Source organism: Camelus ferus, chromosome 11, assembly GCF_009834535.1.
Source record: "Camelus ferus isolate YT-003-E chromosome 11, BCGSAC_Cfer_1.0, whole genome shotgun sequence".
In the NCBI taxonomy this organism is placed as follows: Eukaryota; Metazoa; Chordata; class Mammalia; order Artiodactyla; family Camelidae; genus Camelus; species Camelus ferus.
In genome coordinates, this window is record NC_045706.1 from 12,673,574 (window position 1) to 12,699,073 (window position 25,500).

A 25,500-nucleotide genomic window follows, 5' to 3' on the forward strand; every position below is an offset into this window, starting at 1 on the left:
TTCCTTTTAAATCCTTCCTATAACGAGGTGAGGAGGACAGGGGAATAACTTCCTTGAGGGATAGTGTTGTTTTAAGACAAGAGTTTCCAATAGTAAGTTTTAAGAACACTAGCAAGTTTATCGAAGGCTATTGTAAGAAGGTTGGAGATCGACTTAGCTGTTGCCCATCTCAGCTGAAGGTAAGCATTCACAAACATTTAAATTTCAGGAAGGTTTGAGATAATTAAGAACTTCTTAGGAATAAAGAGTGTTAATGTCTATATCTGAAATGCGTATAGTTTACTGTACAGGAACCATACCACAATAAAGGTGTTAAAGTAGTTAAGGGTGGGGCCCTCCTTGTTAATAGTAGGTGATCTAGTCAGTCTGTACACACTGTATTATATCTACTATGGCAAGCATTTCACAGAGAACCAGTGTAGGCTATAAATATTTTATATTCAGTGTAATATGAAAACTGAAAACATGCTCTTCAGGTATAGGTACTTCAGTGCTGTGATTGCAGGAAAAAAAAATTGTGTGTTTCACCTTTCATTTAAAGCATCCATCAGTTCTTGTGAAAATCATAGACATCAGCCAGATTTGTTGTCTGTTAGCATATTTTAACACATCGGTAACATAAAGACAAACCTGTATGATTTCAGAATATCATTATTTATCCAGAGCTACTTGGTTCATTATCAGGTAGCATTGATACATATTGTAATAATTATATAGGATAACAGAAAAGGGTTATACCATACTTGTGGCAAAGATCTGACTATCCCAGAACCCAAGAGTATCCTTTATAAATATTCAGCAGCTCTTAGGAGGTTTAAGGCTGAAATACAAGGTCTGCTAAGTTTGCCACCTTCAAGCACGAGACCTCCCTGTCAGGAACTGAGCACTGACTGAACCTTGGAGCCTATTTATCATTAAGAGAAGTGGACATGTACTTCCTTTTTTTTTTTTAATTGTGTATATATTTTTACTGAAGTATAGTCAGTTTACAATGTTATGTCAATTTCTGGTATACAGCATAATGCTTCAGTCATGCATAAACATACATATATTCGTCTTCATTTTCTTTTTCACCATAAGTTACCACAAGATATTGAATATAGTTCCCTATCCTATACAGTATGAACTTGTTTATCTATTCTTTATATATATTAGTCAGTATCTGCAAATCTCAAACTCCCAATTTATCGCTTCCCACCCCCTTTCCCCACAGTAACCGTAAGTTTGTCTTCTATGTCTGTGAGTCTGTTTCTGTTTTGTAAATAAGTTGATTTGCCTTTTTTTTTTTTTAAGATTCCACATATAAGTGATACAATATGGTATTTTTCTTTCTCTTTCTGGCTTGCTTCACTTAGAATGACAGTCTCCAGGTCCATCTGTGTTGCTGCAAATGGCATTATTTTATTCTTTTTTATGGCTGAGTAGTATTGCATGGTATAAATATACCACAGCTTCTTTATTCAGTCATCTATCAATGGACATTTAGGTTGTTTCCACATCTTGGCTATTGTAAACAGTGCTGCTATGAACATTGGGGTACATGTATCTTTTTGAATTAAATTTCCCTCTGGATACATGCCCAAGAGTGGGATTGCTGGATCATATGGTAAGTCTATTTTCAGTCTTTTGAGGAATCTCCATACTGTTTTCCATAACAGCTACACCAAACTACATTCCCACCAGCAGAGTAGGAGGATTCCCTTTTCTCCACACCCTCTCCAGCATTTATCGTTTGTGGACTTTTGAATGATGGCCATTCTGACTGGTGTGGAGTGATACCTCATTGTAGTTTTGCTTTGCATTTCTCTGATAATTAGCAATATTGAGCATTTTTCATGTACCTATTGGCCATTTGCCATTTGTATTTCTTCATTGGAGAATTGCTTGTTTAGATCTTCTGCCCATTTTTGGATTGGATTTTTTTTTAGTTATTACTAAGTTGTATGAGTTGGACATGTACTTTTCAGTTATAAGATGAATACGTTCTGAAGATCTAATGTATAGCATGGTACTATAATTGATAATACTGTATTATATAATTAAAATTTACTAAGAACCCTTTCTTAAGGGTTCTCATTCAAAAAGGGGGTAACTGTGAGGGGATGGATGTGTTAAATTACTTGATGGCGGGAATCTTTCACAGTATAAACGTATATAAAATCACCTTGTACACTTTAAACACATTATGATTTTCTTTGTCAATTATCTCTCAATAAAGCTGGGGGGAAAAAGAAAAAAGTATTAATATCATAACAGAAAAAACAGTCTAGTTATGTATAATTAATAATATAGTTTTAGAACATTTAAAAGTAGCAGAGAGTAGGAGTAGAGCATTTAGGAAGTAGTAGAGCCCTCTAGCACTCACTTTGCATTTTACTATAAATGAGAAGTTCCATCATTTATTAATTGAAGGTAGTTTAAGATGAATAGGCTAAAGGAAAATCAGGTTGAAATTTGTGTTATCTTCTTCAAACAATCAAGTGGAAAGGGCAGGAACAACAGTGCTGAATTTATATGCCTTATTACATCAGTATTTCCCTAAGGTGTTGTGTATTTCTCCACATAAATACTGAACATGAATAGACTACAAAGTGGGTTTGGGGACAGCTGCGTTTCCCATTTGTAAGCATGTTGATTTACATTGATATTGTATTGTACTAGACAAATACATGGTTATATTTGAAAGCTGTGTATATATAAGCAGCATGCTCTATACTGGAAGAGATAAGGATGTTTTATTAATCACTGTAAATAAAAGACTACTGGGCAATTCATTATATTTAAGGTTATCAAGTGATTCTTAGAGTATGGACAGATGGCTTGTTTTTTAAATGAATGACGTGTGAATTATCTTTAGTAAATCAGTCAACACTGAGAATGTTGTCAGAAGTCTTAAGAAACCATTTAGCCTAAGGAAGTAGGTATCATGAAGCAGAGTTTTAATTTTTGTGATGAGACATTCATTTGTGAAATTTGAGGAAACTTGCATATTTTAGCAATAAAATTAGTACTTTTGTCAGATAAAAGTGATATGTTTGGAAATTGGCATGAGTTTTGTTTTTTTTTTTTTCCATATTAAAAAAAAAATTCAGACGACTTTTAAAAAATCTGCAGAAGGCAGTCATAATCGTACTATCCAGAGAAACCACTAATGACTTTTCAGAAGAACTTTATGAATGTAAGTGTACACACACTATTCATGGGGTATGTTTATGGTTCCTTAAATAAGAATAAAATGAGATTCCTGCCTTTTTCTAACTTAGCGATATACTGGGAATATTTTTATCTCCATGTACATGTCATTGTTTTAATGTTTGCATGATATTCCACTGTGTGCCATATGAATCATTTATTGGTGAACACTTAGATTTTTTCCGATTTTTTGATGTAAAGAAATCTATAGTGGCAGTGTACGTATATTCACACATATTTATTCTTTAAGTCATAGTTTGGCACACTTTTTCTATAAAGGGCCAGATAGTAAATATTTTAGGCTTTGTGGGCCAGATAGTAACTGTCAAAACTACTCAACTCTGCTGTTTTAACTCAAAAGTAGCCAGAGGCAATACGTAAACAAATGAGTGTTTTCAGTAAAACTTTAAAAAAAAAAAAAAAAACAGCCCATAAGCCGTAGTTTGCTGACCCCTGATTGGAGTGATTCCTTGGTCAAAGATTATGCAAAATAAAAGTTATTGGTACATATTTCAAAATTGCCTCCCAGCTAGAATAAAGTGTATAGATTAGATAATAGTGTTGCATCAGTGTTAATTTTCTGACTTTGATAATTGTCCTGTGGTTATGTAAGAAAATGTCCTTGTTAGGAAATACACACTTAAACATTTAAGGGTAATGGGGCATCACGTCTGCAACTTATTTTCAAATGGTTCAGAAAAAAATAATGCAGAGAGAGAGAAAAAACACAGATGTGGGAAAATGTTAACAATTGATAAATCTGAATTTAAGATAAATAGAAATCCTTTGTGCTATTTTTGCAACTTTTCTGTAAATCAGAAATTATTTCAAGATAAAAAATAAGAAACAAACAACTGGCCATAAAGCTCTCACACTCCCTTGGTGAGATGTAAATCACACTGCAGAAGGACAGTGATAATAAGTGAAGCTGAGGGTTGACTTGGCAATTCAGAATCAGAGCTGTTTCTGTTTGACAAAGGAATTGAAAAGGGCAAGAGTTCCACTCTGTTGTTTCCATAACAACTTAGACTTCACATACCTTTGAGAGCTTTTTCTTTTTTTTTTTTAACATTTTTTATTGATTTATAATCATTTTACAATGTTCTGTCAAATTCCAGTGTAGAGCACAATTTTTCAGTTATACATGAACATATATATATTCATTGTCACATTTTTTTCTCTGTGAGCTACCATAAGATCTTGTGTATATTTCCCTGTGCTATACAGTATAATCTTGTTTATCTATTCTACAATTTTGAAATCCCGTCTATCCCTTCCCACCCGCCGCCCCCTTGGCAACCACAAGTTTGTATTCTATGTCTGTGAGTCTGTTTCTGTTTTGTATTTATGCTTTGTTTGTTTTTGTTTTTGTTTTTTTAGATTCCACATATGAGTGATCTCATATGGTATTTTTCTTTCTCTGTCTGACTTACTTCACTTAGAATGACATTCTCCAGGAGCATCCATGTTGCTGCAAATGGCGTTATGTTGTCGGTTTTTATGGCTGAGTAGTATTCCATTGTATAAATATACCACATCTTCTTTATCCAGTCATCCGTTGATGGACATTTAGGCTGTCTCCATGTCTTGGCTATTGTAAATAGTGCTGCTATGAACATTGGGGTGCAGGTGTCATCCTGAAGTAGGGTTCCTTCTGGATATATGCCCAGGAGCGGGATTCCTGGGTCATATGGTAAGTCTATTCCTAGTCTTTTGAGGAATCTCCATACTGTTTTCTACAGTGGCTGCACCAAACAGCATTCCCACCAGCAGTGTAGGAGAGTTCCCCTTTCTCAGAGCTTTTTCTTTCACTGGAATGATTATATAAAATTTAAATGATCCTCAGCCCAGGTTCAAAGACTGTTAGGACAGTAATCATATCCAAATGATTACCTTGCAGATACACTTAGGTTTCTTCTTCGTCTCTCTCTTTTTAAATCTGATTGAAGTCTCCATTAATATTCTGATTTGCACCTAATTTAAATTTTTAATTCCTTTCCAATTTTTCAGAGGAAAGTGAAGGAAGGGAGAAAGGAGAATTAGGTTTCAATCCACCCAGATAGGTGGGAAAGAATTAGTCCAGAGACCTTTCCCCTTGGATCCTGGCTGGTCCTGGGGCTGGGCAGGTATCAGGGAGGGCTGAGCTAGCCCAGGAACCTAGAGCTAGCACTCGTGCTGCCCAAGGCTGACCTGTGTCTGTACTCCACCATTTTGGCCATTGTTCGTAAGCCAAATTCAGAACTGTAGCATTGTATCTTTCTGCCCCTGAAGGGTCAATCTAAGCAGTCTCTCCAAGTGACAAGTATGCTCATCTCAACAGCAGATTTCCCTGAGAAAAGCAGGAAGAACTTTGTTTATGGTTTTATTTTTAGGGCCTTAGCCTTCATTTAGCAATTTATGAAGTATGTCTTTCTCAACATTCAAATTTCGGTTAGGTAAACAAAATGTATCCATGGGAGAAGTCTGTTTTCCAGCTCCCTAGGGTTGTGGTTTATGGCCTTGAGAGTTCTTGAGTTTGGGGAATATGAATAATGTAGATGTGGCCTGTGAAAGGAGAAGCACTTAATGGTTTACAAATACATAGATCTTTATGATGCTTTTTTTGTAAGAGGTAGGTTTTACAGCAAGCAAACTTTTGAAACTCATTTATAAGATTTGGGTTTTTTGTTTACTTAAGAGAAAAAAACCTTCCTCTTATGCTAATATTCATGAAATTTGAATTTTTTGTAAAGGCTTAGATGGATCCACGTTGGTTAAATATTATTTGCATTCAGGTTTTCAGCCACATTATAGTATTATTTAGCACATTTAAATGCTTTTTTTTATACCGGTACCATTTATTAACTTTGACCATCTTGGGCATGAAATTGGTAGTGGAATTGATGTTATGCTGCTTTCTTTTGAGAGATCTTTCAGTTGAATGAAGCAGGATTCCCTCCCTCTTCACATAGACTGAACTTGTCAAAGAGCTGTAATGTTGAACTTTTTTCTCTTCCGAAAGTGTATCATGCTGGTCCTCATCTCCTCCCTTCAAACTTGCCAGTCTGTTAGATATATTGCCTCCATTTTGACCTGGCCTAGCAAACTCCTACTAATCCTTCAAGTGTCAAATTACATTAGTTTTTTAGGAATACTTTCCCTGCTCTCTAAATATTCGTTTGGTGAGTCCTATTAGATCACACAAGTATTGTAATTATTTGTTCATGCCTGCCTTTCCTGCTACCATGAGGCCAGGAACGCTCATCTGTATTGTTCTTGGCTGTACCTCCCAGACCCAGCACACAGTACTTAAGCATTTAAATGAGTGAATGAATCACTTAATGCATTTTTTTTTTTCTGTTACTTTTCTTCCTCAGTAGCTTTGCTATAGGTTATGTTAAGTGTGTGTTTCTTAGGTCAGTATTGGTTTTCTGAAAATATTACTTCCATTTCATTTTTGGGAGAGGAGGTATAGGCAGCAGTGTGCCTGAAGATCATAGACATCTTTTTTTAATTTTAATATACTGAGAATTCTGGTAGGATAGGTACTGGTTTACATTATGGACCAGAAATGGTTATCCCGTTATGGAATGGGAATGATTATCTGCATTTAAAAGCTTGCTGTTAAAAAGTCCAGTTTTATACAGGTGTTGTGTAGTTTGTTGTGTCATCTCTTCCTTTCCTGCCTCACCACTCTACTGAAAAAGCTAAGAAACAGTAGTGATAGCTTTTTCAGAAACTTTTCTGATGACTGCCCGGAAGTATACCTGGTCACAGTAATTTAGGGTCTTTCACTTAGTGATCCTTTTACTCTTTCTTGCATCTTTGGGTTTTTTTGCTCAATGTTACAAGCTCAAGTAGGAGAGAACAGTTTGTAAAAGAGTTATATTGATGTGTTATTAAAATACATCCTTTTCTTATCCATTGTATAAAAATTATGTTCATGTTAGGAAGGGATTTTAAAAATCAATATGTTGTTTTTTCCCCGCAGGTGAAAATAAGGCGTCTCAGCTGGCTCCAGGATAGGCTGAAAGGATGTTAGTGTGTGAGAGCTCTTAAAGGCTATCTTGGTGTTTTTACTAAATTGCTCTCCACCAGATAGGTACACATACAGCTAGAATTTCATAACCTGTGTCTGACATTATTGGTGAAGTTAAATGCAGGCTGTCTGCAATCTTGTATGTATTGACTCATGAGTCAGCTCTTGTAATTGCTGTTTAGCTAGTGTCTGTAATTCTTGACAATTAATAGGCTTTTTTTTTTTTTTTGGTATGTCATACAAAAATACTAAAAACAGTATTTCTACTCTAGTAGAAATTTGTCTTCTGGTTTCAGCAAAACTCAGGCCGGTTGACACAGGCTAAGCCACAGAGAAAACACTTTTCCATCCTATATTTTTTTCTATTCCTATTATAGATTGGTTTACTGATTATTTACACTGACAACACAAAGTTTCTTCATAACAGTTCAGGATATAATCAACTACTAAAATATGAGTTACAGATAATAAAGCCCATTTTCACTTAGCATGTAGAGGGTGCTCAAGGGCAGGGAGCAAGTTCATGCTCCTGGCCCAACAAGGATGACCTCCAGTAGTCTGCGCTCCTTCCAGACTCTCTGAAGCCCACCTCACTGCCCCTGGGGGGTAGGCATTGCAGCTTAATCATCATGGAGACCCTAAAGATGCAACCTAGGAGTTTGGAGGTGCCTCACCCTGCACCCTTCGGAGACCCTCTCCCTCGCTGACGCTCCAGGACCTGGAGCTGCCCTTGCGCGCCTGGGGTCCTCTTGATATGAAGCAAGGGCTTATGCGCCCAAGGTGTTTGACAGCAGGTGTTTGAATCAAAGTAAGGGTTTATTTGCAGGGCGCCAGGCAAGGGAGTGGGATCCATTCCAATCTGGTCTTTGACTTAGGGACTTTTTTAAAGGGGAGGAACAAAGAGACTGGGCTTAATCATCATCTTGTGACATATCTGTGACATTTTAAAAATATGTGATTTTTTAAATTGAGGTATAGTTGATGTACAGTATTTAAGTTTTAGGTGTATAACATAGTGATTCACAGTTTTGTACATTATATTCCATTTATAATTATTATAAAATATTGGCTATATTTCCTGTGTTGTGCAACACATCCTTGTAGCTTATTTATTTTGTACATAGTCGTTTGTACCTCCTAATCCCTTACCCAGCTTGTCCCCTTCCCTTTCCCTCACCCCACTGGTAACCACTAGTTTGTTCTATGTGACATTTCTTTTTTCTCTTTTTTAATTGAAATATAATTGATTTACAATATTGTGTTAGTTTCAGATGTATAGTGAAGTGATTCAGTTATATATTTTCAGAGTACTTCCATTATAGGTTATTACAAGATATTTAATATCTATATGCTGTTCCCTGTGCTATCAGTAAATCCTTGTTGCTTATCTATTTTAGGTACAGTAGTTTGTTAATCCCATAGTATATGTGATATTTCTTAGTCATAGTTCTGGGAGTCAAGATGGCTCTTGTTTATGATTCTCAGGCCACGTGGTCCATAGCTTTGGGGTCTGTTAGCTCATCTTGCCCTGAAACAACCTGAGTTTGTACGTTAATGATGATATCTACAACAGCAATTTTGGTACATTAATGGTGTTCCCAACAGCGATGTTAGCCAGCTGAGTCTAGGTGATTAGTGTTCAGTTAGCACAGGACTGGGGTCAGAAGTGACTAAGAAAGTGAGTAGTTTTAGATCAGATAACTATGAACTCAGTAAGGAAACTGTTTTAGGGGGACTTGGTTTCACTCCGTAGGAGGGTGGCGAGGACAGCACCACACTTCTGATGCCCCGAACCCCCATCAGCTCCTGGACAGGGCCCCCTGTCCGTGGAAGAGGCAGCCTCTGGGGTCAGGAGGAGCCGCTGGAGTAGCGCTGCTTCACTGGAGTAGTGCTCTTCCCCTTCTCTGACTCATCGTGCAGGTGCCACGTTCGCGCAAGGGGAGGTGGCAGAGGCCCTGGCCTAGGTGTAGGGGTGGTGAGCAGATTCCATCCTACCTACATGATGTATCTGTACCTTTCTGGTTAATAAATACAGCATTTTGAGTTTAATGAGCTACTGTATATGACAGTCTCTAACACAGAGACTGGTAAGTTAGAGCCTGTTTGAAACAGATACTCACTAAAATTCGCATAAGCAAAAAAGGGTTACTTATTTTGAGGATATCATGGTGTTTCATGGATACCACAGTCATGCGTCAGGGCCACTGTTCATGAGTGTGCAGGTTAGGCTCTCCATAGCTTTTAGTAAGAGTGCAGCCAGGCCTTAGAAACAAACTGGAACCAGATGCTAAAGCACTGTGAGGCCTCTCTTTCCTCTCTGCTCCTGGCTGTTTATGTGCTTTATTCTTCACTCCACAGACTGGCTTTCTCCCCTTCCCAGTCCCTATGAAGATACATAGATACCTTCAGCTACATTTATGTTTGTTCCATTCAAGGACTCTCTGAATCTGAATTCCCACCATCCAGGAAGGAACTCTGTTTGGTGCAGCTTGGGTCAGGTCTGAGCCCCTGGACCATCTAATGAGGCAAAGCAAGGGAACCATGTTATACAAGCATGGCTGCTCCCACTGTAACTATGCTAGGGATTGGAGGGCTGTAGAGATGGGCCGAGAGGGGGAGAGTTTGGCAAACATCAGTGTTTGTTTTGCTGAGCCTACAGTGAACATTAATTTCATTTCTTCTTTCTCTTATATCTGCTGTGCCACAAAGTACAGGTAAAGGAACGTGTTTACAGCAAATAGATATTAATAGCAAACTCTGTATACACTTATTGCAAAATAACATATTGCAGGACTTTTTAGGATAATCAGAATATGGAAGATTCTGTGGTATGTTCTATGAACTGTTCTCTGAAATGCTATTTCTTTTTCCTAGTAAAATGTGTTTTGTTATAATTAGAGTAGGAATTTTCTTTCCCATTATATTTCAACTGACTCCATCATGATGGTTCTAACTTTCTGATGTGTCCTGAACGCTTGTCTCCATCTCTTTGCTCTAACAATGTTTCCATGGCCTAGAAAGATTGCCTCTCCCACTCCATCCCATACGCTCACCCCAGCTCAAGACTATCTGTTCAAATTCTAATGCATTAAGATAGAACCTAAATGTCATCCCCTTATATGAAGCCTTCCCCAGACTGCTCACCCAGAGGCAGTCTTCACCTCCCCCAAATTCCCGTCATATTGTATCCATACATATCTTGTGGCACGTTGTGCTACAGCCTTGGAATGTAATTGAGATACTCTCTAAAACAATGCTAACTAATATTTAGATATTGACCATAGTGCTTCCAACCCTCTGACAAAGGTAGACTCTTGTGGTCTGAGTTATCTCGTACAACTTACATCACCACAGATTTGGACTTGGAAGATTTGGCCTAAAACTTCCAGACAAATTCCATGGTTGTAAAACTGAGATATTGCTTCAAAGGAGAGAGGTGTTGTGACCCTGTTTATTACCTCACCTACAGCAGAAATTCTTATTCTCACTGGGACACTGAGGGACCAGGTGTTCTTTGTTCTTTAAAAGAAACACAGAAAGCAAATTTACACTTTCTACAAAGATTTTGACTGTGAAGTTCTATAGATGTTAACTTTTCCTTAACCATAGCTTATCTTTTGGAATAGTGGAATACCCATATTTTGGTGGAACTTAAAAACATCTAATTGGCTTCTTAGGAAAAAGGAAAAGTTATTGCATGATGATTGTTAGAACTGACTGAATGTTGGGGAAAAAATTTTTGCAGCTGTTTAACTGTTTATATAATTTTCTCCTTTCTTTTATTAATGTATTATATTGACTGACTCCTGGCTGCTTGAATCAACCTTGAATTCCTAGAATCAGTTCCACTTGGTTATAATTATTACCCTTTCCATGTACTATTGGATTGAATTCCCTAAAATTTTGTTAAGGAATTTTGCATCCATATTTGAACATTAGAAATACTAGTTTGTAATTCTGCTTTCTTGCTTTGTGTTTGTCTGGGGTTGGGAGTCCCTTAACATGATTTGGGAAACGTGCCTTCCTTCTCTATTTCTAAAAGATTCCAAGTATCTTGTTAGTTCAAGGATTCACCAATGAAGCAATCTAGATTTGGAGGGGGTTTTTGTGAGTGTGAAGGTTTATGAATTTGATGTATTTGATTGATACAGGGTATTCAATTTCTCTATTTTTTTAGTCAATTTCTGTCATTTGGAAATTTTCCAGTTCATCTAGGTTGTCAGATGTTTTGACATAGATTGTGCATAATGTTGTCTTACTCTTTTAGTGTCCGTAGATTTTGTAGTGACACTCCCCTCTTACTTTGATTTTAGTAATGTGGTCTTGTCTTTATTAGTCTAGCCTAGAGGCCTATCAGTTTTATTGATCATTTCATTGCATCAGCTTTCATGATTTCTCTGTTTTATTTTCTATTTCATTGATTTCTGCTCTTTCCTTCTACTTTGGGGTTTCTAGTTTAAGGAAGGAACTAAGATCACTAATTTTAGATTTTTTTCCTGATACAAGCATTTAAAGCTACAAATTCCCTCTAAACTGTTTTAGCTGCATCCCACAGATTTTGATAGGTTATATTTTCATTATTCCATTCAGAATATTTTAAAATTTCCCTTCTGATTTCTTCTTTGACCATGAATTACTTAAAGAGTGTTGTTTTACTTTCCAAATGTTTGGGGTTTTCCTAGTTATGTTGTTGTTAATTGATTGCTGATTTAATTCCATTCACAGAACATACTTTGAATTTCAGTCTTTTTAAATTTATCAACACTTGTTTTATGACTTAGCACATCCTGATGAACTTACCATGTGCACTTGAAAAGAATGTGTATGCCGCCATAGTTAGGTATGGTGTTCTACAGATGTCATTTAAGTCACGGTTGATAATGTTCAGATAGTCTGGGTCTTTGCCTATTTTTTCTAGTTATATTGGTTGCTGAGAGAAGAGTGGAGAAGCAGGTTATACCTCCGATGGCAGGTTTGGTAAAGTAATAAATTGCAAAGGGACATATATATTCAAGGATAGGAGAATTTATGACTACGTTTTATAACCTACCACACGGTTCATTTTAATTATTCTTTGTGCTTTGTATATATTTAAAATTTTCTATAATAAAACCTTAAAAACCAAATCCTTTCTGGTAATGATGTCATATTTCAGGGAGTGCATACCATATGCTAAACCAGATGTAGAAAAAATATTTAGAATTTCTGTTTGTTTATTTTCCTCATTATTTAAAAAAGTTCTATTTTGGCATATTTTTTAATAGTATGTGGTATATCCAATAATCTTAAATTAAATCTGAAAATATAGATAACGTGTTTGAGGGAGAATTATATAATTTAATATATTTTTTTGGCTATTCTTGTTTAAAAATGGTAGTTTTACCCCAATGGAGATGTCAGTTTTGTTCTAAAAGTTATGGTATCATTTGGATCATCTTATAAACTGTATCTTAAATAATACATTAAAATAAAATTTTGTGTGATAGTTATTTTTTAATATTTTATTTTAAATTTTTGTCAGATTTTTAATTGAAGTGTTTTATACCTTAAAATCACTGTCAAAACTTAATTGTAAGTTTTAAATTTCAGAGAAGGCTAAAACTATAATTCCAAAATTAGATGGGTCAGCAGTGTGAGCTTAAGAGAAAATGAAACAAGATTTTAATAAAGGAGAAGAGAGAAATATTATCTTAAGTTCTGTACAACTATGAAGTTAAGAGCATTTACTAATAACCAGTAGTAAAAATTGGATGGGGAGTAATTGAGTATTTGCCCTTATTAATTATTCCTACTAAAAACCTTATTTCTTTTCCCATCTGGACTGTTTACTTCACGAATCATTTGAAATGCAAAGGGAGTAATATGATTGGAAAGGAGAAAATAAATTAAGAAACTGAAGTACACAAAAGCCTTTACTAGCCTTGGTGACCTTCTCAATTCCATCACTCAAACCTCCATTCCATTTTAGGAATAAAGAATAAATAATAAAAAACACATTCCAAGTCTGAGTGTTAGTTTTTAAAATTTACAGTTCTCAGACTCATGCAGTGTAGTTTTTTAACCCCTTAACTACCATTAGCTTTCTGATATTAGAAAAATTTGCATTCTAAATTTTAGCTTTAGTACTCTGTTTATTAAGTATGTATTTATGTTCATGGATTTGAGAGAAAGTGTTTTTAAGGGTTTTTGTTAACTGAAAAATACTTTGAACATTATTAGGTGATTACTGCATCATAAGACAAGAGATGAACAAACGTTTTTGGAGATTTAAACACAAATAATGTTTTATGGGAGGGTTTTTGTTGGTTTTTTGTAAACCTTTAAGTAATCAAAAACTTGACTGCATTTCCCATTTCTTGATCATAATATGATTAAGATTTTCCTTAATCTAAAAGCAACTATGTAATATCTATTAACACTTGTATTAAAGAACAACTTTTGGTAAGGGTTCTTTTACCAGCCAACATGATTAGGTAGGAGAATTGAATTTCTAGCTTTTAAGTAGGATTTGTAAATTAAAGCAAGACAGACAGTGATATATTTGGATATTAGCAGGTTATTTGGTAAAGTCCCTCATGAGGTATCTTGAAGAACAGGCATGACCTGAATGATAATTCAATTAGACTGATTTGTGATTTAGCTCAATAAACACAGATTGAATTCTTGTCATCTAGAGGGATGTGGCATTCTGTCCTTTTTTTTAAATCAGTGATTCAAATAAGGATAGATAGCATATATTGTTTTTTTTAATTAATGGATGATATGAATCTAAGATACATACCCCTGATAAATTGGATGACATTTCTTTAGAAAAAAGAATGATCTTGATGAGTTAGAACAGAGTATTTCATTAACAAGATAACTCTTAATAAAACATAAACTCTTTTCCTCCTCAACCCCAAAACATTTAGCAATACACCATAAAAAATGGAAATTCCAAAGCACATATAATGACATAGAAGATTATTTCCATTATATTTTAAAAAGCAAGATTCAGAATCATATTCATAGTGGGATCTCGGTTTTCTCTGTGTGTGTGTGTGTGTGTGTGTGTGTGTGTGTGTATTAGAAAGTATGAATTATTAACAGTAGTTACAGTATACAGTGGTTTTCTTTTCATTTTGCCTTTCTGTTTCCAAATTTTCTACAGTGAGCATGGATGTTTAATAAGACACACTGAAGATAAAGTGTTTAATTTTGTTGATGGTGCAACTGTGCGGCCTGAGTGTATGTTAATTTATATTGCCACAATATAGATTTCCTCCCTCATTTATGAGTCTGTAATAATAATCACCTTGGTACAAAACTCAGCGTCAACTGTAGTGCTCTTGATACATTAATGTTTTCTCAGACTACTATGAACCTATTGAATCTGTTTTCATTTTTCTCTCCTTATCAAAGGTTGAATTAATAAAGGGAAATTTACAAAGTGTCGGACTTACACTTCGTCTTGTCCAGTCAACTGACGGGTATGCTGGGCACGTCATAATTGAGACTGTGGCCCCAAACTCGCCTGCTGCAATTGCAGATCTTCAGCGGGGAGATCGGCTGATTGCTATTGGAGGTAATTATGCTGATGTGCAATATACTTGACATTTACAGAGAAATCAGAAAATAGATGTGGGAGTTGTTCCTTTCTTCCCTTTTCATTTCTATAAGCCTGTTACTTTTATGATGGAAAGAAAGTAATAACTATACTATAAATAAAAATCTGAAAGAAGCCTTAAAAAATTTAAAATACGTATGCCATTTTAGTTCTGATGTATAAATCTTTAAAATGCTTCGTCTTTAGACCATTTTTCTGTAACCTCTATAATTTTCCTGTCCTTCCCTTCTTCTACTTCTCTATTTTTTATTAAATGTCAAAGAAAGGGCAGGTCTACAGTTATCTTTCTGTATGACCACCACCATTACTACTCCAAGCCTAAAACTGACGGTATTAGCGCTACTACCCCTATAACTTAGGATTAGATAATGAACAGGAGAGTGAGTCCTTGTCTAAGAGGGCACACCTGAACTGTCCTGTGGCCTCATGTTGTTCCTTGATTGGTCAACCGTTTGTTAATAGACTGTCATTCAGAGTGCAGCCCAAATCACTATCACTGGCGGAAAGATGTGTCACCTGTATGCCTTCCTATCAGTTGGATTGATATCAATAAAAACTCTCTGTTGATAGGCAGATTATTTGCTTGAATGTTTATAAATAAGCAGTAATATTCACTGTGGACACCAATGGCGAAGAAGTCCGAACCTTTTCAGACCTTTTAGTACCTGGCCCACCCATTCTAGACTTGTCAAGAGATTTCTTGAACACATGGTTGGTTACAAATGAGCTTTTAAAGGCAATGTGGAATATTCCCTCATAGCTAATACAATAAATAACAAGGTATATGAGTTCCTAAATTAAGGAGCAATTGTCCTTGTTTATATGTCGAAGAAACTCTGCCTTTAATTCAAATCCATCATGATAATAAAATAATGAAAATTATTTAATTGTACACATGGGAGCCTAGCTAAGTTAGTATTTCATATGGAAATCCTTCTAATCATGTCATAAACAGTGCTTTTGAAAATCTCTTGTGTATTCCAACTACCCAGACATGGTGCTAAAATGTAGATTCTGATTTCAGTAGACCTGGGGTGGGGCTCCAGGCTCAGCATTTCTACTAAGCTCCCAGATGACCGTGCTGGTCCTTGGACACTTAGGATAGTAAGGCTATAAAGTAGACCTCATCCAGTACATAGTCATTTAACATAAACATAACGGTTACTCTCAGCTAAAAACCACAGTTCGGTATAATTTTTTTACATCAACACATACCCTGTTTTGGTTTTACTACAGCATAAAATTGTGTTTTTTCTCTTTTATGAAAGATTTTTGTTTTCAATTACACAAGTAGTAATTATCAAAAATAAATAAATCCAAGCAGTATAAATACATGCAAAGTGAAAAAGCAGAAGTCACCCCTTCATGTCTAACGTGTAAAAAAAATAATAATACTCATTGAGGTAAGGGCCAGGTGTAATACACATTCATTTTTTATAGCTGTACTTCCTTTATATGGGTATACAATATTTTTTAAAATATTTAGTAATGAGATTGGTGATAATTGAAACAAGATTGGCAAAATGTTTGTTATATCTGAGCTCAATGATGGAGTTCATTTTACTATTTATATTTGCTTATGTCTGAAATATTCTCAAAGAAAAGTAATCCAGATTTGGCTGGCCAGTCCACAAAGCTCTTGGTAGTTGGCGAAGAGATGGGATGAGAGCAGATGTTACATCACAAAGAGTGAGTTTAGACTGAGTTGAAGTTTTTTTTTGCCTACTTCAGATCATTAGATGAACTTATTTTTCATTTATGACAAACTACAATTTTGCTGGGACATGGTATAGTTAGAGGGAAGCAGTAAAAGCTATGGCTGGATGAATCATGAAGAGTCATATTAGAAGCTCTGAATTTCAGTGGGATGAGTTTGGCGAAAGGTTTTTGAGCCAAAGCTTTAGGAAAATTAGGAAGCAGTATATGTTTGGAGATTAAAATAGGGAAGGTCTAAATGAGGGATTCCAGTAAAGAGCTGTTTATTACTGTAGTTGAAGCCAGTGATCAGGAGGATCTGAACCAGGAATAAAAATGGCCTGGAACTCTATCTAGTAAGATTGACAGCAGAATAGATCTAGGGAGTCAGCCATCTCCAGAATTCAAATCATGTTGACTGGGAGGGTGGCAAGTTGATTCACATAGTAGTGAAGACAGGAGGATGAGAAGGTCAAAGAAGGGTTTTCACTACACTGAATTTGTAGTTTTAAAGAAACATCCAGGCGATGCTATGCAGAAGTGGCCCGGAATGTAGGACTAGAGCAAGGAAGAGGGGACACCAACCAAAGAAAAAGTTGATAGTTGAAACTACTGAAATGGGTGTAATCCAGGGAGAGAACAAAGAGGCAGAAAAAACTAAGGATAAAACCATGGGAACGTTTGCATACAAGGGGCAGATACAGGTGGGAAAAAAATAAAGCAAAGGAGAGATGATCAGAGCCATATTAATAGTGTTGTGAAAACCATGGAAAAGGAAGGCTCTAAAGGAGAAGAAGGAAGGGAATTAAACCATTAGCAAGGATGAATAATGGAGTAAAGTCCTGAAGGAGCTGGGGAGTAGGAACCAAAGTCAAGTAAAGGGATATTTTCTCCTCTGAGACAGCTTAATACTGAGAATGATTGACAGGGAGAAAAGGTGGCTTCTTGTTGATCTTTTGTAAATAAGGTGATGTCATCTACAGAATAAACGAGAGCAGGGAGAGTGGGATTCAGGGGAATAGGAAAGGTTTGAAGCTGGTGTTTGAAGACTTAGTTGTTTCAAGACCGGTCAAAAGAATGCTAAAGCAGCTCTGAACGCCTCACTGAAGATAGATCGCATAACCCAGTGCTGAATCCAGGCAGTAAGCTCAGGAGCGGGGCAGGGTGATAAGGGGGTAGCAAAGCTGGGGATCAGAAAGACAGATGGTAGAAGAGGAAAGGGCTAGGGCATAAGAGTAAAAAAGCTTGATGTGAACATCATTGAAGTCTTGAGACTGAGGTTTGGAAGGAAAGCAAGTAGTATCAGTCGACCAGCTGGACCATGAGAACAAAGGAGGAATGACTAGACATGGAAATCACCTCAAAACAGATTTTGTTAGCAGACAGGAATGTAAAAGGTGGAAAATAGAAGATTGTGATCAGACGTTAATTTCCTGGTGTATTACTTTGATTTGGAAAAGTTCTAAGTATGACCAGGTCTAAAGCATGGTCTTGCCTGGGCAGCCAAAGGAGAGGATAGAGGTTGAGGAACTCTGAAGTCAGGTTATTAGATGGGGCTGATGTTACTTTGATTTATTTAGAATGCCCTTAAGACCTTTGGAAAGCAAAGCCCCCCCCCCCTTTCTCTAAGTCCTACAGAAAGGGATAGCTTGGGTAAGTACTTTTGGAGGGGAAGGTAGGGAGAGGGCAGGAAACAAATAGAGACCTTAAAAGATACTAGAATATCCCTAGAAGAACACATCAGAAGCTGCTAGCTCTGACTGCTCCGGGAAAGGGACAGTATGGCTGGCAGATAGAGGTAGAAGGGAGATTTTTTACTGTACATCCTTCTGTACCTTTTGAATTTTTAGCTATGTTAATGTAGCACCTATTAGAAAGTAAAATGAAAATTAAGCTGTCATTGGTACAGATGCAGATAATAAACAACTTGTTTAACTTTAAAGTGTTCCTTTTATGCCTTCCTTATTCTTTCTGGTCCAGAAAAAGATTAATTTGATGAGTGGGGCTAATAAAAACAATCTGTAAAAGAGTCCACTAGTCATAGTATAGTATTTTACTGAGTTTATTTTAAGCATGGTCTCTTAATTTGAATCATTCACCACATAGCTTGTAATTCCTGGTGCATTTTAGAATTTCCTTCAGTAGACTCAGAGATTCCCATCATTCTAAATCTGGTTTAACCACTGATAAAGTCCTTTCCAGTGGGTCTCACTCTACTCCCTTCCTTAATTCAAACTGAGAAAAAAATGTCATTTAAACCTAGGAAGGAATGGAAAGCAATTAGGAGTTAGCAACTTGGCACCCTTCTAAGAATTTTCATGTCATCATTTGGTTTGAAAAGGTAAATATTTCCAGGACATCAGAGCATTCAGCATTTGAGAATCAGTACACTGATGTATCCATAAGCCAGTAAGATATCTTAGAGGTTTCATTATTACTCTTCCAGTAGTTAAATAATCATGAGTTAATGGCAATTATATTTAGCAAATTAGGTAATTTTTATTGCAGTAATTTATACGCTTTCCCTTTTAAAAATCTTAAAACAGGTGTGAAAATCACATCTACACTGCAAGTGTTGAAACTTATCAAGCAGGCTGGTGACCGAGTCCTAGTGTATTACGAAAGGCCTGTTGGCCAGAGCAATCAGGGTGCAGTGCTGCAAGACAGCTTCGGGCAGTTAGAAGAAAACTTCTTGTCAAGCTCATGCCAACCAAACTATGAAGAGGAAACAACTGGGCTGGCAGTAGATGCTGAAAATAGAGACTTAGATTCTGAATTTGAAGACTTGGCGAGTGATGTCAGAGCACAAACTGAGGTCAGAGACGAGGCACAGTCATCAAGTCACAGTCCCAAACGTGCTCCAACAACACTTTCTGTTAAACCCCTGGGAACCATATCACCAGTTTTAAACCGTAAATTAGTTGTAGGAAGTCACCCACTACCACCAAAACTTCCATCCAAAGAAGGAAATAAACCCTTAGCCCTAAAATCTTCTGAGATAACAGAACCAACACAAGTGTCAAAATCCGCCCAGGGATCCACTTTCAAACCACCTGTGCCACCACGACCGCAAGTCAAAGTTCCTTTGCCTTCTGCTGACGCCCCAAATCAGGCAGAACCAGATACTCTCATTGAAAAGCCGGAGAAGGTGCCGCCGCCGACTCCTGCAGATAAACCTGCTGAAAAGCAAGTGAAAAATCTGGAGCATGTAGAAGAAGCAGCTGCATCTAAGCAGTTTTTAGCAAAGCCAGAAGTGGCGAAAGATGTGACTTCAGAAAGTTCCTGCCCTCCTAAGGACTGTTCCGATGACCCTCAGGCGTGGGAATCATCAGAGATTCCTTATCGTAATAAGCTAGGAAAATGGACAAGAGCCAGAGCCAGCTGTCTCTTTGACATAGAAACCTGCCACAGGTACTTAAACATTGCGCTGTGGTGCAAGGATCCCTTCAAGTTAGGGGGTCTCATCTGTTTGGGGCACGTTAGCTTAAAACTTGAAGAGGTGGCTTTAGGGTGCTTAGCTACATCAAACATGGAATACCTTTCCAAATTCAGACTGGAACCCCCATCACCTAAGGCCATGGTCACAAGAACCGCGCTGCGCAACTTGAGTATGCAGAAGGGGTTCAATGACAAATTTTGCTTTGGTGACATTACTGTTCACTTCAAGTATTTAAAAGAAGGAGAGCCAGACCACCATGTAGTCACTAACTTGGAGAAAGAAAAAGAGCTCCATTTGGTTGAAGAGGTTTCTGCCCTACCTAAGGAGGAACAGTTTGCTGGACAGATGGGTCTAACAGAAAATAAACATAGTTTCCAGGATACTCAGTTCCAGAACCCAACTTGGTGTGATTACTGTAAGAAAAAAGTTTGGACTAAAGCTGCTTCCCAGTGTATGTTCTGTGCTTATGTTTGCCATAAAAAATGTCAGGAAAAGTGTCTAGCTGAGAGCTCTCTTTGTGGAGCAACTGATCGGCGGATAGACCGGGCCCTGAAAAACCTCAGGCTGGAAGGACAGGAAACCCTCCTAGGCCTGCCCCCTCGTGTTGATGCTGAAGCTGGCAAGTCAGTCAACAGAACAACAGGCTTGACAAGACATATCATCAATACGAGCTCTCGTTTGTTAAACCTGCGTCAAGTCTCTAAAACTCGCCTTTCTGAGCCAGGAACTGATCTAGTAGAACCTTCACCAAAACACACACCCAATACATCAGACAACGAAGGCAGTGACACGGAGGTCTGTGGTCCGAATAGTCCTTCTAAACGGGGCAACAACACAGGAATAAAGTTAGTGAGAAAGGAAGGTGGTCTGGATGACAGCGTCTTCATTGCCGTTAAAGAAATTGGTCGTGATCTGTACAGGGGCTTGCCTACAGAGGAAAGGATCCAGAAACTAGAGTTCATGCTGGATAAATTGCAGAATGAAATTGATCAGGAGTTGGAACATAATAATTCCCTTGTTAGAGAAGAAAAAGAGACAACTGATACAAGGAAAAAATCGCTTCTTTCTGCTGCTTTGGCTAAATCAGGTGAAAGACTGCAGGCCCTAACTCTTCTTATGATCCACTACAGAGCAGGCATTGAAGACATTGAATCTTTGGAAAGTCTGTCTTTAGACCAGCACTCCAAAAAAATAAGCAAGTACACAGATGATACAGAAGAAGACCTTGAGAGTGAAATAACCCAACTGATAGACTCTCAGCCGTTCAGTAGCTTGCCAGATGACTTATTTGGCCCATCTGAGTCTGTGTAACAGTCTATTTAAATTTTCAAGTAATTGAAGAAAAGTTGCATATAAAGTACCACAGATACAACCACATTTAAACCCTCTTATTATGCACTTGGCCTGCTGCTCCACAGTTATTTGCTTCTGTAAGAACTAGAGTGGAAAAGGTGGTTTTCCAGCAAAAACATGACCCGATCACTAAATTGGTTGTTTCAGATCGCATTTATAGCTGTGCTTTTTGGGTTTATACTGGGAATTTATTTTTAATAATTTATTTTTAACTTTTTCTAATTATGTAACTATGTAAGCTAACTTTTCATGTTTATTATGTGTGATGTCTCATTGTGTTATTTTTCCTTTCTCTTCCTAATTTTTGAATTAGTGTTAAATAGGATACTGTCCAAATTCTTGAAATACTTTCTTTTCCATCACCGTTATAACAACAAATTTGCTGCATGCCCAAATTGACAACAGCAATCATTGAGGGAACAGGTTTTGAATCTTACTTTGTGTTACGAAGTTTGTCATCTCTACCTGCTTGGGATTTTTGTTATTTGGGGGTTTTGGGGGTGCTTTTTGTTTTGATTTTGTCAAATGTAACATGAAAGCAGATGCTGCAGCTTTAGTCAGTTACGCAGACTGAGTAAAAAAACTTTTTACATATATTGCTTGCTTTCTATGCTTCTGTGAAATTTTTTTCTAAAGCTTCTGTGCAATTTAAGTATAGTAAGAATATGGTGATTAATTTGAAGAGCTTGCATTGAAAAAATATAATAGGGAGTAAATATAGAATGCAGTTGGTCAAGAATTTTTTGTGGAGAGGATGACAAGATTACTAAAAATCAGTAACCAGTTGGATTTTGAAATACAACCTTTCAAAATGTTGATGCTTTCTTTTCAGATGGAAGTTCTAAACATTTATGATTATTTCTCATCTTCACTTCTCCCCTAGGAAATAAAGCATGTGCAAGGATATTTGAAGTTTCAGAGGACTGTTCTTAAAGTGATCTTGCTGATAACTGGTTTTGGCTTTTTGTTTTAGAAACATTTTCATGCATGAGAATGTTGTGAGGGGGAGGAATCGTGCAAAATAGATTTACTGCTTTATCTGGCATCCTACAGGTTTAAAGGAATTGATCATCCTGAATGCTTCTGTAGTTCAGACTGTCTTCATTTAAAAAAAAAAAAAAAAGAAAGAAAATTAGACAGCATGGTACATAGGAATTGGGACCAGCTCTCTTAAAATGAAGATCTACTCTGATACTCAGTCCGTCATGTGGATCCCAGCAACACATGACTGAGGGAAAACGTGTGAGCATGATCTCTGTTGGTATACCATAAAAGTTTTGGCCTTTTATATGCCTATGAAATACGTATATGTTTTTCTGTTTTGTAGGTAACTACTGTCGTAATCAATGTATAGTGAAACTGACATGAATTTAAAACTAGATGGAACAGCTTTTATGGCTGGCAGGAAAAGGCAAAGTATAATAGTAAGGATTCTGGCCCAGGTCTATAACCCAGGACTCCATACAAGAGTTTAAGTAGCAGCTCTTCTGTTGGCCATTACTGAACTGTGCAACCATAGACAAGCCACAGAAGGGCTCTGCGCTACAGTCTCCCCAGGTCTAAAGTAGGAATAAACAAAACTTACGCTTAACTACCTCACAGGATTGTTGTGAGGAAAACAACAGCATAGCTGCAGAAGTTCTCTGAACAGTAAAGAGCTACTCAAATAAGAGATGACTTGTATGGATAAAACATTTTTATGGGTAGAAAATTAATCCACTTTTAAAATCAATAGCCAGTTCTCATTCTTGCTATTTCATTATTAAGTGAAATATTAGGAAACGAAATACCTTTCTTGGCCAAGTTGATAACAAAAATATATCTGTGTATGCCCTCCTTTTTTGTTTAAGCATGCTTGCATATAGAAGTCTTCATACACCAAATCCAGTGAAAGCTAAAAAGTTGTTCTGTAACATAGCTTGAAACAATTTACCCAAAGTAATAACCAAATTTCATCTTATGAAAAATAACTTACCACTGATAACCTGGAAGGCAGAGTATCTGTAAGTGGCTGGTGGTTATGGATTATACCTTGGAAGTTTTAGTGACATCCAAGCATGCTGCTGAAACTGATGCATTTGAAAGAGCTGTAGAAATAATGCAAAACTGGTTTCATAAAAATCTACTCATGTTTTAAAAGTATTTGACTCTGTAGAACCACAATTATGGCAAGCTCAGTAATGCTGCTAATGATATTTGTAAAATATACCTTCAATGTAGCGCAATATTTTTATATTTACTGGGAGAGGCAGTAGAGGCATCACAGTTGTACGTTAGTGCAAGGGGGGACCACTCCAGACAGCCTAGGGAATAGTAAGGTGTTACTCCAGTGAAAACAGTTGTATTATATCACGGTCCTGATGTAATCATTCTGCCATGCTATGTTATCAATAGCTAAAAACTAATAATAAATAAAAACTACCACAGAAAACAAGAATATCTTCATTTGATACATCTCAAAAAGGTGATTGCTGCATCTCTATGGAATCATTGCCTGGTGTAATTGGGCCACGAAAACAAGCTTATTAACAAAGTCCACTTTGCTAACAAAAGTGCTGTTCTGCAAACTGCCTAAAAGCATTACTTTCTGGTTTTACTATTACTTCTTAATGCTGTGAAATATTAGATGTATGGATTTGCCTCTGCTGTCTAGCAGCAGTTAGACAAAAGTGTGTTTCCTACATTGGTATTTCGATGACTGACTGGGTTAGACAGTCAAGCAGAGCAACACTAGCATTACTTTAGAATCAGTCAATATGCCACATTTCTTAATATCAAGCCTTATGTGTTTCAGTATCAGAACAAGCTGAAATACTGTGTGGCCATTTTGTGATTTTGAGAGGAGAAAACATGCTAAAAATTTGAAGGTACTGTCAATTCTAAATGTAAGTATATTTAAATTTTTTGAAAGGCAATTTGAAGACACTTGGCTCCTGCTAATGGTAAGATAATAAAATCTTAAGTCCTGTAAAAGTAAGTTTTAAATCACTTTAATTTAAAAATATATTGTCTTTATTTCTAAGTTGAGAGATAATAGCTTTCCTAATCCTTTTTACACACACACACACATGAACTTCAGGGGCCCGTGGACCTACTGTGTCAAATAGCTGCATCATTACATATAGTTACCTCTCACAGCAATCAGGAACACAGTGTAACTTTAGAGATGCAAGGATAACTTACTGGTTTGTTCCACACTCACACCATGTGGCTATTTACATATTTCAATTTAAAACAAATTTTGCAAAGCCAGAAAGTATGGTTCAAACTAGTCTGGAGTGGATTTTACGTGATGCCTGCAAGCAAAGAATAGTCTTCAATTGAATATCCACAGTTAATACCTTCTTACATATTTTATTCCAATGATAATGTCTAGTTAACAAAGGAATACAAACAGGCACAGTAGTGTTCAGAAGGTTTATTAAGTAAACTAGCTAAAACATGTTGTAGGTGGATACACTTAGCAGTCAAAAGAAAGAATTGAATATTCATTGCTACCTCATTAAGCATTTTGTATCTGTTTTGCCAGGTACAAACATAAAAACCACTTCTCAAAAAATGAGTGTTCAAAGAGCTGTGTGTTCTTTGTTCTAATAGACACATTAAAAAACAAACAAAAAACCTCTTCATAGTCTTGCCAACCCCAGAATATTAGTCATATAAAAGACCTTACAGTTTTTCCCCTTCAGATATAATATCTTTTGCTCTCAAAACAGTTCTGAAAAACATGTATCTTTTATATGATCTCTGGGCATCCCCAGCAGACATGTCTGCCAGTCATTCTAGAAGAGACTGAAGCCTCCCATGCAAAACTAAAAGAGGAGTAAGTTACATGGTATTGGGAGTGGGGAGAACCACAGACCCTCTTAAGAATGGGTTTGTAACACATTCTTTTTTAAGGCTCTCCCCTACGGAAGCAGAGAACAATCCTGCCTTTTAACTTTGGCCATAGAAGTGCCTCCAGAGCCATCCTCCAAAGCAGCAGCCTTGTGTGAGTTGCCCAGTGCAAATACATGAGTAGGAAGCTTGTTTGCTCCCAATACATGCACTTGAAAATCAGACTTCAGATCAGTCAAAGCCCCACAAGAAAGCTTCATAAAGAAATGAGGAAGGAAGTATTAGCTACATTCTCAGAGAATGGCAAGGTTGAGGAGTCCTCCCAAGGTAATAGGAACAGTTTTAGCTTAGTGAAGACCT

General features: G+C 36.8%; 1 protein-coding gene across 2 annotated transcripts in view; it reads left to right on the top strand.

Moving 5' to 3' along the window:
* The window catches only part of PDZD8 (PDZ domain containing 8), an 80,660-nt gene extending 55,759 nt beyond the window's left edge, over nucleotides 1-24,901 (top strand). The window contains exons 6-7 of one of the 2 annotated variants that reach the window (XM_032490810.1): nucleotides 14,612-14,774; nucleotides 22,357-24,901. In XM_032490810.1, the coding sequence (XP_032346701.1) occupies nucleotides 14,612-14,774; nucleotides 22,357-22,412 (219 nt within the window). In that variant the 3' untranslated portion in view covers nucleotides 22,413-24,901. Of the gene's footprint in view, nucleotides 1-14,611; nucleotides 14,775-19,057 lie in introns of both variants that reach the window. The other variant, XM_032490809.1, reaches the window with a different exon arrangement.
* The last annotated feature ends 599 nt before the right edge of the window (nucleotides 24,902-25,500 follow it).